Source organism: Sarcophilus harrisii, chromosome 1, assembly GCF_902635505.1.
Source record: "Sarcophilus harrisii chromosome 1, mSarHar1.11, whole genome shotgun sequence".
In the NCBI taxonomy this organism is placed as follows: domain Eukaryota; kingdom Metazoa; phylum Chordata; class Mammalia; order Dasyuromorphia; family Dasyuridae; genus Sarcophilus; species Sarcophilus harrisii.
In genome coordinates, this window is record NC_045426.1 from 611,235,318 (window position 1) to 611,253,163 (window position 17,846).

The 17,846-nt window shown below is 34.4% G+C and overlaps 1 protein-coding gene across 1 annotated transcript in view; it reads left to right on the top strand.

Annotated features, from left to right (window-relative positions):
* Positions 1-17,846, top strand: part of FER1L6 (fer-1 like family member 6) — a 277,428-nt gene that overhangs the window by 140,815 nt on the left and 118,767 nt on the right. Inside the window, exons 15-18 of the mRNA XM_031947271.1 lie at positions 4,270-4,360; positions 6,224-6,343; positions 9,430-9,582; positions 17,416-17,593. Of these exons, the coding sequence (XP_031803131.1) occupies positions 4,270-4,360; positions 6,224-6,343; positions 9,430-9,582; positions 17,416-17,593 (542 nt within the window). The remainder of the gene's footprint in view (positions 1-4,269; positions 4,361-6,223; positions 6,344-9,429; positions 9,583-17,415; positions 17,594-17,846) is intronic.

Genomic DNA, 17,846 nt, shown 5'->3' on the forward strand with positions numbered 1-17,846 from the left:
GATAAGAAAACAGGCTGGTAAATAGGGGTAAGTGATATGCTCAGGGTCACATAGTAAATGTCAGAGGTTAGATCTGATTGAAGAAAATGCCTTGCTGATTACTGGTCTTCTGCTCTACCAACATTTGAGAAGGATCCTTTGTGGTATCACCCTTTATAATGCACCCTAAGCTGTTTCCCTTATCTATCCACATTCCTGCTTCTGCTATGATGGAAACAGTGCTGCTTCTGGAGTCAGATATTATTGGTTCAAATCTTACTTCTGATTCTTACTGCCTGTGTGACTATGCATAAATCATTTGACTTCTCTGGGTCTCCATTTCCTCATCTGTAAAATGATGGCATTAGACTAGATGGAGTCTGCAATACTTTACAATTCTAGATATTACATTCTATAAGTTAAGACTATTGAACCTACTGATTATAAAAGTACCACTATTATGAGTGTTAACCAGGTTATGACGCAGAAGCCCTTGAATACCAGCTGTCCCTAGATAGTAGGACATCCCAATATATAAACTAACAGAACTTCAGAACTGTTGTTTATCCTTCATAGCATGGTGAGAGATAACCCTCCTGAGACTTTTGTACCCCTTGTGGCTATCCATGGCATCTGAACTTGATTAAGGTATTCCTTGGGCAGCTAGGTAGCACAGTAGATAAAGTGTCAGACCAGTGTCAGTCCAGGAGTCAGAAAGATGAATCTTCCTGACTCTTGCCTCAGACACTTATTAGCTTTGTGATTCTGGGCAAGTCCCTTAACCCTGTTTGCCTCAGTTTCCTTACTTGGAAAATGAGCTGGAGAAGGAAATAATAAATCATTCCAGTATCTTTGCCAAGAAAAGCACAAATTGGGTCATAAAGAGCATGAGAGAGATATTTTTAAAATACTAAGACCAGGAGAGCATTTCTAGCACATATGGAAGGATATAGATGAGAACTACACAGAATTGAAATGTGTAGATGATAGAGTATGCACCAGATGGGAAAGACCTATACTGATGAGAAAAATGGATGCACTTAAGGATCTAAATATGCCCTATTCTCAACACATCCCAGGAGCACTACTGAAAATTATATTCTAAAAATAGTCAGTCAATAAGTATTTATCAAGCACCTACTGTGTCAAGCATTATTCTAAGCACTGGGGATACAAAGAGAAACAAAAAGTAACCCCTGCCCTCAAGAAATATACAATCTAATAAGAATAATAACTAATAATCTAACAATTTCTTAACAAGTTAACAAACATGTACAATCAAGGCATATATAGAATTTACCTTATATGTGAATATTTGTAATTATGATATTGGTACATCCTTTGGTGGCAGGATTGAGGTGGGGAGAAAGGGAAAAAAGAAAAATATAGAGAGTGTCTTATTTTTTATGCATTGCCTGCATACCCCTTGCAATTAGAATTTTTTCCTGAAAGTTAAACTGTCTTATTATCCCTCTGTTGGTAATGGGACTTTTTAAGGGCTACATTGAGTCCCACATGACTAAAAATAGCAGCCTGAAAGACTTTCATAGCTCCCATTTAGAACTCCCAAAAAGTCTTCCTTTTTCCTCCTCCATTTTCTTTCATCATTATTTTCCTTTTCTGTTTTAAAAAGATGCAACATTCTTTAATGCCTCAAAGTGAACATCTAAGAGCACATCATAGTATATGTATGTCTGATGAAGTATGAGGAATTTAAAGATTCTGATGGTTTGTGTTGAATTTTAAATCTCCCAGTCTGTTTTCTGCGATGTCCAATGCAATTTTTTAAAACTTAGAATATGTTATTCATTTTTATTTTTGTATGTATTTTTATAAATGGAACAAAAGATTTAGTGTATGAAATTTTGTTTTGCATATGATTTTAGGATTATATCTTATTTATTTATTTTTATTATTTTTTTATTTTTAATTTTTTTTGTTGTTTTGTTTCATGTATGGTTAAATAATTTATTTCCAAGTAGCCAGCTTACTGATAATAACTCTCTCTATGTTTAACCAGATTTGTCCTCAGAATGATAATTTACAGCTTATTACCTGTATTCAAATCCTTTTCAGACCTTGTTGGAGCTTGTCCTCTGCTGCCATAACCCTTAAAAACTTAGTATTGCCTACTTGCTGCAATTATATATTTGTGATGTTTGTAATTGCATATTCTACATGCCTTTATAGCTACTTTCCCATCTATAAACTTTCCCAGAGGCAACTAGATAGTTTAGTAGAGTGCTGGACTAAAGTCTTATTCAAATCTTGATTCAGATCTTTCCTAACTGGGCAAATTATTGCACATCTGTTAGCCTTGTTTTCCTCATCTTTAAAATGGAGAGAATAAAAGCACAGAGTTGTGAATATTGAATGACATTATATATGCATTTTTCAAAGCTTAAAATGCTATTAAGCGTTGGCTACTATATACAATTTTTGTATCTATATACAATTTTTGTGTGAATCATCTATATGCACATTAAAACCATCTTTGATTAGGATATTAGTAAGAGTAGTCAGATTTTTGGCAAGCAATATGCCATAGCAAACCATATCTTTATCATCACACAAATGATTCAAAGATATATAAAATATTAAATTGTTTTTATTGTTTGTTAATTATGCAAAAAAAACCCAACTATTTTATCTCACTGAGCAGAAACCTCAGTTAAAGGCTATCCTCAAATAAGATAACTTCCATTCTTCCATCAAATTTATTCAAGATTCCTTGGAAGATATAACAAAGACAACTTCATCTAATAACTCTTTCCTCATAAATACCAAATGAGGCTTAAAGCCTTAAAGCAATATATGTTCTCAAAAAGTATACCTCATTATTTTGAAGATTTAGATAAAGGTCATTTTGAGGAGGAATTCTATTTAGCTAGTGATGCTTCTGATTGTAATATGTTGTTTATAACCAGTCATGGGATACTGAAAAATCTCTGGGAAGAGATCTATGACCACTCAAAATGGTTCATTTAATCATTTGCAAGGGAAAAACCAAATGGATGAAGGTCTGTTATTCAGATAACGGCATGTTAGATATACATGTGTGTATGTGTATATTTGTGTGCATATATATAAATATATATAAGCTATATTTCTGTACATATCTGCCCCAAAGATACATATGTATATAAATGTTCACACATTTATGTGCAATAAATGTACACACATACACATATACTTTTGTATATTTATGTGCAACAAATTTACATGTACTTATGTGTATATTTGTGTACATTATATATTATATGATTATATATATAATTATATATACATGAAATATTCACAAATATGTATGTGTACATATACAAATACATATATGGATAAATGTATGTGTGTATCTATTTGTCCTGGGCAGATAGTATAAATGGTCAATAAATTGAACCAAAGATCCTTATTAAACTTTGGAAATTAGCAAAGCTTCTTTAATGGTCCAAATATTAAAAAAACAAAAAACAAAGGTATAGTTTTTAAATACCAATATTTTACTAGTCTTGTCATATGGCAATGAGTCACGGAACATTATAGTCTTTGACAGATTAAAAATAAGATTGACTAAGAGGGTAATGGAAAAGCAAATGATAGATATGAAGAGGTTGCAACATATAAAAAATCAGGAAGTTTGAAGGAACAGAGCTAAGAATTTCATCAGGTAAATGTGTGATTAAAAAAGAAAATGGATTGCTTATGTGGCAAGAGCTAGATATAACTATTGAATAGACTGTGCTTCACTAATAATAGCTTTGAGATGTCAGAAAAATGGGCAAGAGTTCCACACGATGGACTGGCTTAGATGATATAATCTGCATAGTTGAAGGAAACAGCCAAATTAATAAGATTATAAATTTGTTACAGTATTCTGGTCATCATAGGATGATTCCTTTGGCTCAGCAACTCAGGGAATAGGATTGTGTTCTGACTCAATGGAGATGATACCTAGATGAATGAATCTTACAATTTAAGAAGGAGGGAAAATTGTATCAATACTATCATTACCACTTTTATTAATTGTGGTTATGATGGTATCCATGGGACTTTGGGGGGGAAAAGAAAATAAAAAGTCATTATTAAAATCTAATTTAATGCTTGATCAGTATTTCAAATTCCTATTTTCTTCCTTAAGAAAGTTGATTCATCATTGTTTAAAATCAAATTGAAAATCTTTCTTCTATCCCATTATCAGTGTATCATATGGCAGAGAATCTATTCACAAACTTCGGCAATAATATGAAATGAGTATCATTAACTATACTACTGTCATTATTTTTTTATTTACAGTGCCTTCATCTCTCAAGCAGAAAAGAAACCCAAAATGTTGAACCAGACAACTTTGGATAAGAAACGACTCAAGCTTTGTTGGCAAGAACTGGTCTGTGAAAATCTTACCTATGTTATAAAGTTAAAGTGTGGATTTTTACATTAGCCTCATTTGTCTCATGGGTTCATATATCTAGAAGTGGAAGAAAGCTTAGAAATTATCTTATCCAATTGTCTCATTTTATAGGCAAGGTAGTGAAGTAGAAAGATTATAAAACTTGGAAATTAGGAAAGACATAGATTGAAATACTGTATAACTATAGACAGATGACTTAAATTCTCTAAGCCTTACCTGTAAAGAGAAAATAATGCCCACAATACCTTTAAGAAGGCACTTTTTGCATAGGTTCCACATGTGAATCAATTTGATAAATGTTTATTGAGATCCTACTGTATGTAGCACACAGGATTTATGCTCATATAATTTTGACTTTAACCTAATTCTTTGATCCTAATTTGACTACTTAGAATCCTTCCTAGGAAACCTATTAGCTATATGACCCTGGGCAAGTCACTTAATATTTCTCAGCCTCAGTTTCTTCATCTATAAAATGAGAATGACAAACACCTCTTTTGAAGTTGTTCAATGTATGTAAAGTGGTTTTATAAAACTTAAAACACTATTTAAATACTATTTTTTTTTGTCATTTGAAGAGCAGATTTAATACAGTAGAAAGCAGTGCTGAATACTGGAGTAAGGAGTCCAAGATAATGAATCTCATAATTACCATTTATCTAGTTGTGTGATGAAGAGCACAGAATTTAACTTTTTACTGTCAGTTTTCTCATCAGGAAAATGAAAAATATCTACCTCATTGGACTGTTGCAAAGAAAACAGTTTGGAAATTGTAAACTATTTGAATATGAGTTATGATTTTAGTCAACAATGAAAATTTGCATAGATCTGGAATTCCATAAGCCCAGGAACTGACAAAAAAGTATGCTCTTTACAAGAAAAATGTTTAACAAAGCCTGAAATGATCTACAACCTTAGTAGTACCATCTTTTTTAAAAATAAACTCTGAGAGACTAAAGTCTTCAAGTCAAAATTCCTGGGTTTGAATTCTGATTTTTTTTTCATTGAATAGTTGTGTGATCCCAGGCAATTCATTTCACCACATCTGTAAAAGGAGAGTAATAATACTAATACTATATCTTTTATGAGAGGGATGACATTTAGTTGAAAGTATTAGCAAAGGCTATAGAAGGAGGCATCATTTGATCTGAGTCTGGAAAAATGGGTAGGATGTCTGTTGATAAAGATATAAGGGGAAGATTCTAGTGCCATCCATTTTAATTGTTGTTTAGTTGATTAGTCCTGTATGATTTTTTGTGACCCCATCTGGAATGTTCTAAGTAAAGATACTAGATTGGTTTGCCATTTCCTTCTCTAGCTCATTTTACAGATAAGGGAAACAAAGTAAAATGACTTGCTTAGGATTACACAGCTAGTAGTGTCTGAGACCAGATTTGAATTCAGAAAGATGAGTCTTCCTGACTCCTGGCCAAATTTGAACTCAGGCCTTTCTGGTACTCTATCTACTACACTGTATAGTTGCCCCTTAAATCAGTGCTATCAAACTTAAGTAGAAACAAATAAAAAATCAAGCCATATAAAAGGATTCCTGTGGCCACAAATTGACTTAGAAAGGCACTTAGTAACATTTTTGTCCCTTTATTATTTTTTTTTGCAAAGTAACATTTACATATATTATCCATGTTCTATTATAATTTTATTTTCAAATTATAATTTAATCTAGTTCTATCTCAATTCAGGATTGGGATGTTGACCATATGTTTTATATCTCTAGAGAGAAGGAATGGCAAGGATCAAAGTTACAGAAAAGGGACGCCTAGTCTATAGTTATTTTGTAAAGCATACCAAAAACATTTACAAAGTCTCTTTCAATTTTAGGAGATAATGGCCACTGATGCAAAAGGACTTGTCCAGCAGCAAAAGAAAAAGATGTCTATAGATGAATTAATTAATGAAGCTCAGAACTTTGTGGACAAAATCCGGTTCTTGGTTGATGAGGTAAGCTACCATTGCAGAAAACATTTTCATTGTTATTTTACAAAATTGACTTATATTACTTGTAAATAGGAGTTTGTTCTTTCACAATATGTACCCACTCTGGTAGGTTGTGATTGTTTCTTAAAGAAGCAGTTTCATATCTATAATGAACTCTAATGGTCCTGGAGTAATATATCTACTACTTATAACTATAACTTCTTAGCCCTTTTCTAGTTAAAGGTCAAGATAACACCATTAATATTTAATCATGAAATATTTATTAAAAGAAGGCAAACAAACATAACCAAATATATTGAGTATTTTCTTAGGGTTTCTTCTCCACCATCTCCACTGTTCACCTATAGTGAGCATACCCTATTTTCTACTCCACTATTTAACATCAGTTAACTAGTATACAGGGATATTTGTTTGAATAACATATCAAAAACAAGTATAAGCACGCTTCCCCTTATCACCTTAGGGCCACACTCTCTCCTATATCATCTTAGTGTCTAGAGAGCAAGGGCTCAGACTTAAAATAGTTTCCATTACCCTCTAAAGTCAGCTTCCACCTTCACCATTTTCCTTTAGTCAAATCAGCTCTTTGCAACAACTGCAGAGTCTACAAGTCTCAAATCAGTTTATCTTAACGTGGTCCAGTTCTAAACAGCTACTATTATCCATCTTTAATCTACTTTGATTTTGTCAACTTCTTATCTCTGTTTCTGCATGTGGTTTCTCTATACAGAACATTTTCATATTCCAACTTCTCATACTCCTCATTTTTCTCTTGTCTCAAATCAGCACCTTCTCACATGTAGCAATTTGTCTCTTAGTTTAAAAAGCCTCAAATCCACATTACTGGCATTACAGCAACAGTCAATATGTACATATCTTATAGTCCCCAAATAGTTTTTGATTCAGTTTTCCAGTTATTAACACACAAATTTTAAGATACGAAAATCACCTGCTAGGAAATAATGTACTGCAGTCATATTTATTATTATTTAGTACTTTAGCCTTTGAGGGATTTTTTTTCACTTAGATTGTCTCAGGACTCTGTCTTTCCTCAAACACTTTTCTTTCAAAATTGTATTTCTACTAAAGCTACTTCTATTTGTGTTTCTCAAACAAATATCTTTCATACATCCCTTTTAGTAAATAAAATGTTCACATATGCAAGGGGATTTATATATATATATATGTGTGTGTATATATATATATACACAAACATGCATGCATGTACATAATCTATTTATATGCGTATATATGTATACACACAAATGTATATACAGATATGTATTATATATATATGTTCATATAAAATATAAGCTCAATATGCCTCAGAAGATTTTGTGTAATGCAAATAAGACTTTATTTTAGAATTTTTTTATTTTTTTAGATTTTAGATCTTTCATAAAGTTTGCTAATTTGTAGATATTTTCTAATTAAGGATTGCATGGGATATATACACATGCAGATAGTCAAAACAGGGCTACATGGAATTATATAATCACAGAATTGAAAAAACTGTAAAAGCCATCATATCTAACCCATACTTGAAATGGAATTACCTTCTTGTGGAATTACAAACCAGCAGTCATCTAGCTTCCTGTGAAATATCTAGGAAAGAGTTCCTCACTTCAGAAGGATGTCCAGTATAGTTTGGGAAAACTTTTATTTCAAGCTCACATCTGATGAATCTCATAATACTCTTGAATAAGTGATATAATACACACATTATATAATTCATATATACATATAATATACAATGATATAATACAACCGACTTTTATTTTTCTTTTCTGAGTAGGATGATGAGACTGATTCTTGACTATTTTGCACACATACCTCCTTGAAATATATATATGTGTGTGTGTATATATAATATTATATATATATATATTTGTATGAAATATATATATATATATGTATATGAAATGAGCAGTGAGACAGACCCTTGGCCTTTGGAATTTTGTTATACCTTCAGAAGTTTGGAACTTTGAATTCTGATGATGGTTTTGTGATTCATTGCTCCCATATCCTTTTAGAATTTCCTGCCCTTTCAGTACCTCAGCTGACACCTCCAAGAAGAATCCTGAGTAAATGGTGACAAACCAACCTCTTAGGCATATTGTAAGATTCATAAAATGCAACATCTTCACTGAGCTCTGAAGATGAACAGAATAAATTATGGCATCCTGTATGTTTTTACTTAATGAATGTACTGGTAAAGAGCTGAGTATTTCAAGCAAAGCTCCATTTAACAGGCCACTTAGTAGAGGTTCTTTCCATCATTGCCTAAATTAAATAAATTTCTAAGTCTAATTGTCTGTGCAATCAAGTCAAACTTCTGAATAATGAGCTAAAATGGAACTAAAATACTCAGCAATCATCATGTCTCTTATTTGGAAAGTCATCAATGCAACAAAAGGCAATTTGTGAAGAATACTTTGCACATTATCACTTGGAAAGCCACCTGAATTCCCTCTTGAAAGAGCAAATGATGATGTTTTCCTTGCTTTTGTTGTCTATATTTTGGTTTAAATATTCCACAGCTTCAGAATGACCTTTCCCCATATTAATTTTTAACTTGTTTATCAGTAAATGATTGTCAATTCTATTCAAGTATTTAGTAAGACAATTGGAAAATGAGTAAACAACGACCATATTCTACAGATGGAAAACCTTGGGATATGAAAAAGCCTATTTACTTGTCCAGAGTGCTTATCCTCATATACTGAATGATCAAACTGACATATTGGAATTTAAAAGTAGTCACAGCCCATGTCCCAAAGTTCTCTTATTTCAGGGAAGGTGCATTTTGCTTGTCTTGTCTGTTTAATGAATTAAGTATTTCAAATACTTAAGTATTTCAAATTGTTTCATCAAAAAGTACAAGAAACAGTTTCTCAGAGAAGGGATTTTTAAAATTAGCTAGTCCAGCCTCCATATTTCACAGAAAGGGAACCTGAGGTTCAGAGAGGTACAATAAATTACTTAAGATTGCCCAGCTAATTAGTTGCAGGACTCAGAAAGCACTATAGCATTTGGTTCATCCAGTTCCTTTCCAAGTGGTAAATACTCTGTTTTTGTCATCCCAACAGCCACAACATACAATCCCTGACGTCTTCATTTGGATGCTCAGCAACAACAAACGAGTAGCCTATGTGCGGATTTCATCCAAAGACCTGCTCTATTCCCCTATCAATGAGCAGAGAGGAAAGCACTGTGGGAAACTTCAAATTCATTTTCTGAAAGTAAGTACCACATTTGTTCTGTTTTAACCTCTTTCAATTCAGCATTTCATCACTATCTATCTCACATTCTTGTCTGTCTCTTTGTTCTTGTGGTCAGTCCATCAATAAGCTTTTATTAAACCCTTGCTATGTTCTAGGAACTATTCTAAACATACCAATGAGAGAATATGGGTAGAGCAGAGTTACTTGCTTTAAAAATAAACCACCATTTCAGAAGGCTTGCTAAAAATAAAGCTAAATTGGTATGCTACTACTCCCCCCAAATATTTTGATGCTTCTTAGTATTGTTTAAAATTAGATTGTAGAAAGCCTGTCAAATAAAGTACAATGTGGGCACAGCTGCACATGCAGGAATTCCCAGCCCTAGAAGAGTTCAGATACTTCTATACACACACACACACATACATATATTCATGATGCACAAACACTTAATATACATATATGCATACACATATATATACAATACACACACAAATACACAGGCACATAAACCCAATACATGGACACATACAATATATGCATACATATACATACACAAGCAAATAGACACACATACAGAAACACACAGCACTACTTTGGAACATAGAGGCCTTTTATTTTTCATTTTCCTTTTGTTGCTGGGCCAACTTACTGAGTGGAATTAAGGGAAAACTTGATAAGTATTTAGAGCAGTGCCGACAGGATGTAAAACAGTAAAAAAAAAAAAAAGCTGTGAATGGCATGATATAATGAATATGGCCCTGGACTTGATGTCAGAAAAACCTAGATTCAAATTCTGCCTCAGATACTTGCTGGCTGCATGATTCTGGCAAGCTACTTAACGATAGTGATCTTCAATTTTCTCATCTGTAAAATAACAGGGTTAGATTCAATGACCTTTAAGACCCTTCTCTAAATTTGTGGATCTTTTTATTATTTAACTCAAATGTGTTAATCCAAAAAATAATAATAATAATGACAACGACAGTGATGATAATAACAGCAACAATAGCATATAGCTAGTATTCTGAAGTTCACAAAATGCATTACAAATGTCTCATTTGCACAAAACTCTGGAAAGTAAGTGCTATTATTATTTCCATTTTGTAGAAGCATTTATCAGAATTTTTAGAGATGAAAGAAACCACAGAAATTATCGTTTTCATTTTTTGTCTTTGAGTCCTCACTGCCCATCATAGTATCAGACATATGGTCAATATTTAATTAGGTATGATATTCAACCCAAATCCTAATTTTACAGATAAGGAATTGAGGCTCTGAGATGAAAAGTAACTTGTCCAAAGTCACATAGGTAATAAAATGTGAGAGCTAGGATTTTAAAAAATTAGTGGGAGATCTCTGGTATACTGGGTGGATTCTCTGAGAAGAATTCAGGGAAGAACATATTCAAGAAATATTGAGGATGAGAAGGCATGGATGAGTTGTTATCTATACTAAAAGGAGGATACATAGTAATGGGGTCACACATCCAGTGGGTAGTGAACCACATCCGATGTTAACTCTGGGTCTTATTTTCCTTCACAATGATGAAACCTAGGGAGCTGTGGTCTTAAATTCTTTATTTTGATGAATCTGTGATTTCACTGATGCAGGCATTGTCTCTATGGATACAGATGGTAATCCATCTGTGCCTTCTCTTCTCTTCCTGGGGGACTATTTCCCATGTCCTCCTCTGAACCCTACTCAGGAAGCCCATTCAATGCCCTGAAGGTCTTCTTTCCTCTAAGCCTTTTGATATTGTACTAATATCAGTGGATTCTTAATTATTCCTCATTTTTGAGATATGGCCAAGCTTCCTCTTTTTCTGGTCCTCCTTATACGGGTTGAGACTTTTTCCACTGTGCAATTCTTTATAGGTAGCTTACTATAAATTGCTTACAGTTCTCCTACATCTCCAGTGTCCTTTCAATGACCTACAATTTTAATGATCAAGTAACATATTTCTTAAGTACCTACTGTATTCGAGGTGCAGTGCTAGATTTTGGGTATACAAATATAAGAAATCAAACAATCTATACTAATAAGGAACTAATATTCTTGGGATGTAGGGCGTGCATAGTAAGGACTGATATACAGAAAAAATATGCAGCCAAGTCTCAATTAGTATGAATAGTGCTGTGAGGTGGTCAGATGTTTATGTATTCAAACTATTTGAAGTTGTAGTTATGTAAAATGTGATCACTGGTTCCAGCCCAATGGAAAAATACAGTGCAAATTTGAATAACAAGACCACTTTTTGAGATTCATTATTATTTATTTGCACTAACTGAAATCTAGGTGAAGAGAATAAGTATAAATAAATACAAAGTAGTTTGAGAGGGAGGGCACCAGCAGTTGAAAGGAACAGAAGAAACTTCATGTATTATAAGGCAATGCTAGAGACATGTTTAAACAGACTTGGTGATGGAGAAGAAGTTCTATGAGAGGCTTGTTCAAAGTCTATGGTGTTCCAAGCTTTAGAGTTATAACATCACCAGAAGAATAGAAGCAATAAAAATAAAGTTCTTTGTTTCTGGAAAAACACTGTGTGAGCTTCCAATTTCTACCCAGCTTCACTTCTTCTTCTATACAATTTTAAGCTTAATCTATTGTAGACTTCTGGTCTCTTTCCCAAATATAAGGTATTTGTGAACCAGCTCAGTGAGCTGTGCATCTGACTGCATGATCATATTCTGGACAATAGACATTCTTCATCTCTGTTATTTCCTGTGTGGACAGTTAGACCAAAATCCAGAATGATTAATAATATAACTATTAAAAACAAATGATAAAATGTAGTGAGAAGAAACTATTATCCTTGACAGTTTCAGAGAAAAATTTTGAGTAAAATTACCAATAAAAAATGGAAGTTCAGGTTGTAATTTTAAACATTGGAAACCTTGCAACTGTCTTTGTGGGACAAATGAATTCTGATATGTGGTACAAAAGAAGAAAGAAAGAGAGGGAGGGAGAGAGAGAGAGAGAGAGAGAGAGAGAGAGAGAGAAGAAGAAGAAGGAGGAGGAGGAGGAAGAGGAGGAGGAGGAGGAGGAGGAGGAGGAGGAGGAGGAGGAGGAGGAGGAGGAAGGAAGGAAGGAAGGAAGGAAGGAAGGAAGGAAGGAAGGAAGGAAAGAAGGAAGGAAGGAAGGAAGAAAGAAAGAAAATGAAAGAGGGAGGGAGGAGGGAGAGAGGGAGGAAATAAGGAAGAAAGAAAGGAATGAAGAAGAAATAAAAAAGAGAGGGATGGAGGGAAAAGCAGGGAAGGGAGAGAGAGGGAGGCAGGAAGGCAGAAGGAATGAAAGAAAAGAATAAAATGACATTAGGGTAAAGGAACATGAAAAAACAGACTTGTTAACAGTACTAGTGTGAGGCTGTGCAATGTTTGTGCTGTCTTGGTGAACTGAGAAAGTTCTGAGTCAAAGCATTCAGTGTCACAATTGCCTGAAAAGAGTTGAACATCTTGAGAGGGCTCACTATCAAGTAGTACTAACCTCCAATAGGTGGCTAGACTCATTGGTACAAACTCAGCTTAAAGGATTGGTGGAGCTACTTCTCTTATAACCAATGTACCAAATGAATGGTCCATCTTCTGAGGCAGAATCAAAATGATGGAATCTCTGAGTTGAAGGGATCTCAAAGAAGTCATCTATATCTGAACAAGGGTTCTGATACAATATCTTGTAAATGAGATTCTTTGAATTGTATGTGGAGAAGCTGTTCCTTCAGGGATAGGATAGACTAGAGAAAGGAGAATTGGAAGGGTCCTTGAAGGTATTTAATCTATACCTTACTTGAACTAGAATCTCCTTTACATAATAGCAAACATCTCAAAATAAATGAATAAATGAAAACATAATTGTTATTGCTAACATAATACTTTAGGCTTTGCAAAGTACATTTACATGTTAACCAATTTGATTCTTTTAACAATCTTGGAAATTATGTGCTATTATTATCACTCCCATTTTATAGATGAGGAAACTGAGGTAGTGACTTGTCTAGGATCCCTGAACTAGTAAGAGACTAAGACATAATTTGAACTCATCTCCCTTATCATACCCAATATAGACTTCGTTGAGAAAACTACAAGGCAGTGGCTTCTACTTTTGTACAGCTCCAATTGTTAGGAAATTTTTCTCCATAACAAGTCTAAACTGTCTCTGTGGCTTCCACTCACTGATCCACATTAGCCATGGAAATCAGTTTGGCTCCCTTCTGTGTCAAGACCATTTTTTTTTTACCACTTAATCCTTCCAATTATGTGCAAATCCAAGAGATGGACAAAAACTTTACAAACTTTCATAGAATCTGGATAAGTTCAAAAGTTTCTAGCATTTTCATTAATCAAAATTTCCTCAATTTATCTTCATTCTTAAGGGAAACAAAACCTGGAAGTTGCTATGATGTGGACACTTGAAGTCCCATAATTAATTCTAATGTGTTCTAAGGAATAAGCAAATCAGATAACATGCAAGAAACTAACATGCAGCATGATAAGATGCTATTTCTGTTTCTTTTATTTTTGAGTAGAAGGAGAGAAAGATGATACTGGATTTTTGATTTCTTTGGTATAAGAAATTCCTTTATGTGGAAACTCTCCACTGATACAGGTCAGCAATTCCTCTGTAACTTGTATTCCATTCTTTTTTTATTCATTTACATATTTTTGTTACATTTTGAGTTCCAATTTGTTTCTCTTCCAATCTCACATTAAAAAAGGCTAACATTATATACAAATACTCACATATGTATATATATATATATATATATATATATATGGGTATTTAAACATATATACATATGCATGTATATATGTATATATATGTGTGTGTGTGTATGTGTGTGTATACACACATATATGGAATTCTACAATGTAAACTTCCATATATCAGCTATTTCTTTGGAAGCGGATAGCATTTTCCTTCACAAGTTCTTCATAGTTGATATAAATAATCTTATTAATCAGAATAGCTTAGTCATTCAGCTAGCCAGCAGTATAACTTAGATTTTTAGAGAGCTGCCTGAGGTGCGGAAAATGGAAGTGATTTGCTCAGGATCATACAGCTATTGCTGTATATCGCATACAAGATTCGAATTCAGGTCTTCCAGACTCCAAGAACATCTCTCTCCCTACTAGGACATATTTTTCCCTTACTCAATGAGTCAGTCAATAAACATTTTTTAGTGCCTACTGTGTGCCAACTCTACTCACAGAGGTTGTTGTTATTTGTCCTTCATTCTCAAAGAAGACCATGATAACAGAGAGGTGATGCCATGACATGCAGGTGAATTGGATTTGAGGGAGGCAGGGAGGGTTGGGCAAGGTCACCTGTCTCACTTTCCCCTCTAGAGCCAGCTGGGTCCAGTGGCCAGATAGAGATCAGGATAATTGGAGATGGCCCTGGATGCAGTGGGAGACCTTGGCCTTTTTAAGCTAAGGTCTTCAACAGGTCTCAGTTTGAGACCATATCCATTCAGTGATATACTGTGCTAAACATTTGCAATGATTATAAGAGCACAAAATAAACATATAAAAACCATATTTGACCAGGATAGCTAAGCTAGCTCCAAACCTTAATTGTTCAAACAAAACAGAAGATGAATCAGTCATTGTGTGTGTGTGTGTGTGTGTGTGTGTGTGTGTATGCGTGCACACATGTGTACCTGGGGGTAAGAGGACACTATGAGCAGAATATCTATGGGTTTTAAGAGATAATTGTAAAGGGAGAGATATTACAGACAAGTGACTCCTTTAATTCTCAGTTTGGAACTTATGAAGGAAAATTAAAGATCAGATCAATTAGAATGAAAAATCATTCAGATGGAAAACCAAGCTTAAAGATGACATTCTAACCTAATGATCAAGGAAGGATTCAGGGAGTTTTATTGCCTTCCTGTTGTGAATGATTTTAAACAGCATTTTGTGATGAGATACTTACTCAAAAGGATCCATAACTGAACAGGGGAAATGTGAGTGTGTTCATGTACTTTCTAAGTTTGTATGTGAATGTATGTGGAGGGGTTTGTATTGTATTTGAACATGTATCATTCAGGGCTTAATTAAATGGCAAAACAAATATATACCTGAATCAGTTGCCTTTTCCACTAATAGGATTTATCTAGTTTGACAATGTGATTATAAGATCACAGAATGATCCTGGAGCAGGAAGGGGACTCAAGGATTGTCTACCTTTAATCCTTCAGCTGAGGACAGTAAAGATGAGGAAACTGAGGCACAAGATGGAAAAATATTGACCCAAGGTCACACAGGTAATATGGATCAGAGATAGGATAGATCATCTGGCTCTAAGACAAATATTTTTTTCCCAAAATGCCATATTTCAAGTATTATACTTGTAAAACACAACAGTGGCTGGTATTAAGTGCATAAACAATGCACTTAATAAGTTCATGTTTCCAAACCTGAATAAAATCTAAATTCCTTAGTGTAGTATTCAAGGCCCTTTACAATCTCATTCCAATCTATTAAGTTAACCAAGTCAATTCAATGAATAGTTCAGCCTTATTTCATTTTTACTAACAGGTGGGACTTAACTCACTGTTCCCCCAAAACATGCTTCCATAATTTTTCTCATACCATTCCCTTGTCCCTGCATGTCATTCTTTTACATATCTATGGACTAAAACCTTTCAAAGCTCAGCTGAGGATATTTGCAGATAGCATTTGTCTTGTTGCACTCTCCAGTTTGAGGACAAAAACCATCTCCTATTTGTCTCTGTGTTCTCAATGCCTAGCTCAGTGCTTGGGGACAAAGTAGTTGCTTCATTAGCATTGAATTGTGCTGAATTGCATTGTGAAATGTCCACATCAAGTAGCTTGGTTTCAATCATCTGTATCATTATTGCCAGGAAAAAATGAAATCTATTAACAGTTGAGATCATTAATCTAATGGATACTCAAGAGACAGACTCAGAAAGGTCTTAGAGCTTTAGAGCTGAAAGACATCATAGAATGAATTAATGAGTGAAGTACTTATTAAACACTAATTGTGTGCCCTTGCATTTTCCTGAGTGCTAAGGATACAAACAGAAAAAAGATAGATGCTCCCTCTTTTTAAGGAGTTCACAGAGCTCACAGGAGACAAAAAGGGGAAGATTTTAGCAATAAATTTGTTAGAAAGAGGATCCCATAGTCTGTAGTGTGTAATGGCAAAGCAGACTAGTCTGCAGTGTCATTTCCATTAATAAAATCATCAGTTTCTGATGGTAAACCACTTGACAATGCCAAGGACTTTGGTGATGAGAACTTTCTTTTCTGGGTCTTCAGTAGCTGTAGCTACGATGCCTACAGAAGCAGTTGCTAGGCTGCATTTCCTATGACTTGCTTCCCAATATGATGGCTGCTTTTCTCAAGGCACTTAGGTTCAGGGTCCTGGATCATCTCTATTATGTGTGAGGAGAAAAGGTGGTCAAGATAATGGCAGTACTTTGGCTTAACTGGCACATTCTGTCCGCTATAAGGATCTCTTGTTGCTTCATTGAGCTGGTTTGTTTTCTGAGATAGTTGGTTGGTCACAGTGGGAATGACTGATCCTTTCTTTATAGTTACTTAGAGATTACTTAGAGATCATTTTACAGAAGAGACAACAGAGGCTCAGGGAAGTTGAGTCAATAAGCATTTATTAGATGCCCTTAAGGAGTTTGCGATCAAATATCATAACTCACCTTTGAGCCCACTTCCTTTATTCCATTTTTAGTGTTCTTTCTACTCTATAACTTATAAGGAAGAGGGCTTCTCCATTCAGTGGATGGAATTTTCCTCTAGACGGATGCCATTTCCAAGGAACTATAGTAAGAGCAAGTTTTTAACAGTGCTATTGATGATATTTCCACAGCTTCCAGGACGACGCCTGACAGGTTGGACTGTACAAGGAAAAGTGGATGTATACCTCTGGCTGGGGTCTGTCAAGTACTCCAATGCTATTTTGGACAACTTGCCCATAGGATATGAAGTTGAGACACCAATCAAAGTCAGTGGTATCAATCACCCACCTGCCAGCCTGACCTACCAGGGTAAGAAAATCACTGGGTGAAAAGATTTTAAACCCTCTTAAATGGACTTTTGATGCCCTTCTAACGATGGGGATTATTATGGGGACAGTAATCCAAACATGTCTGGCTGGGGCATTTATTTTTACTTTCTTAATATTGTTTGCATCTTTCCCATTCAAGTTCCCCATCCTCGACAATAATGTACCTGAAAAGAACTTGCTGGAATCATTTATTTTTAAACACACACTGAATAAAAATTCCTACTTATATATTA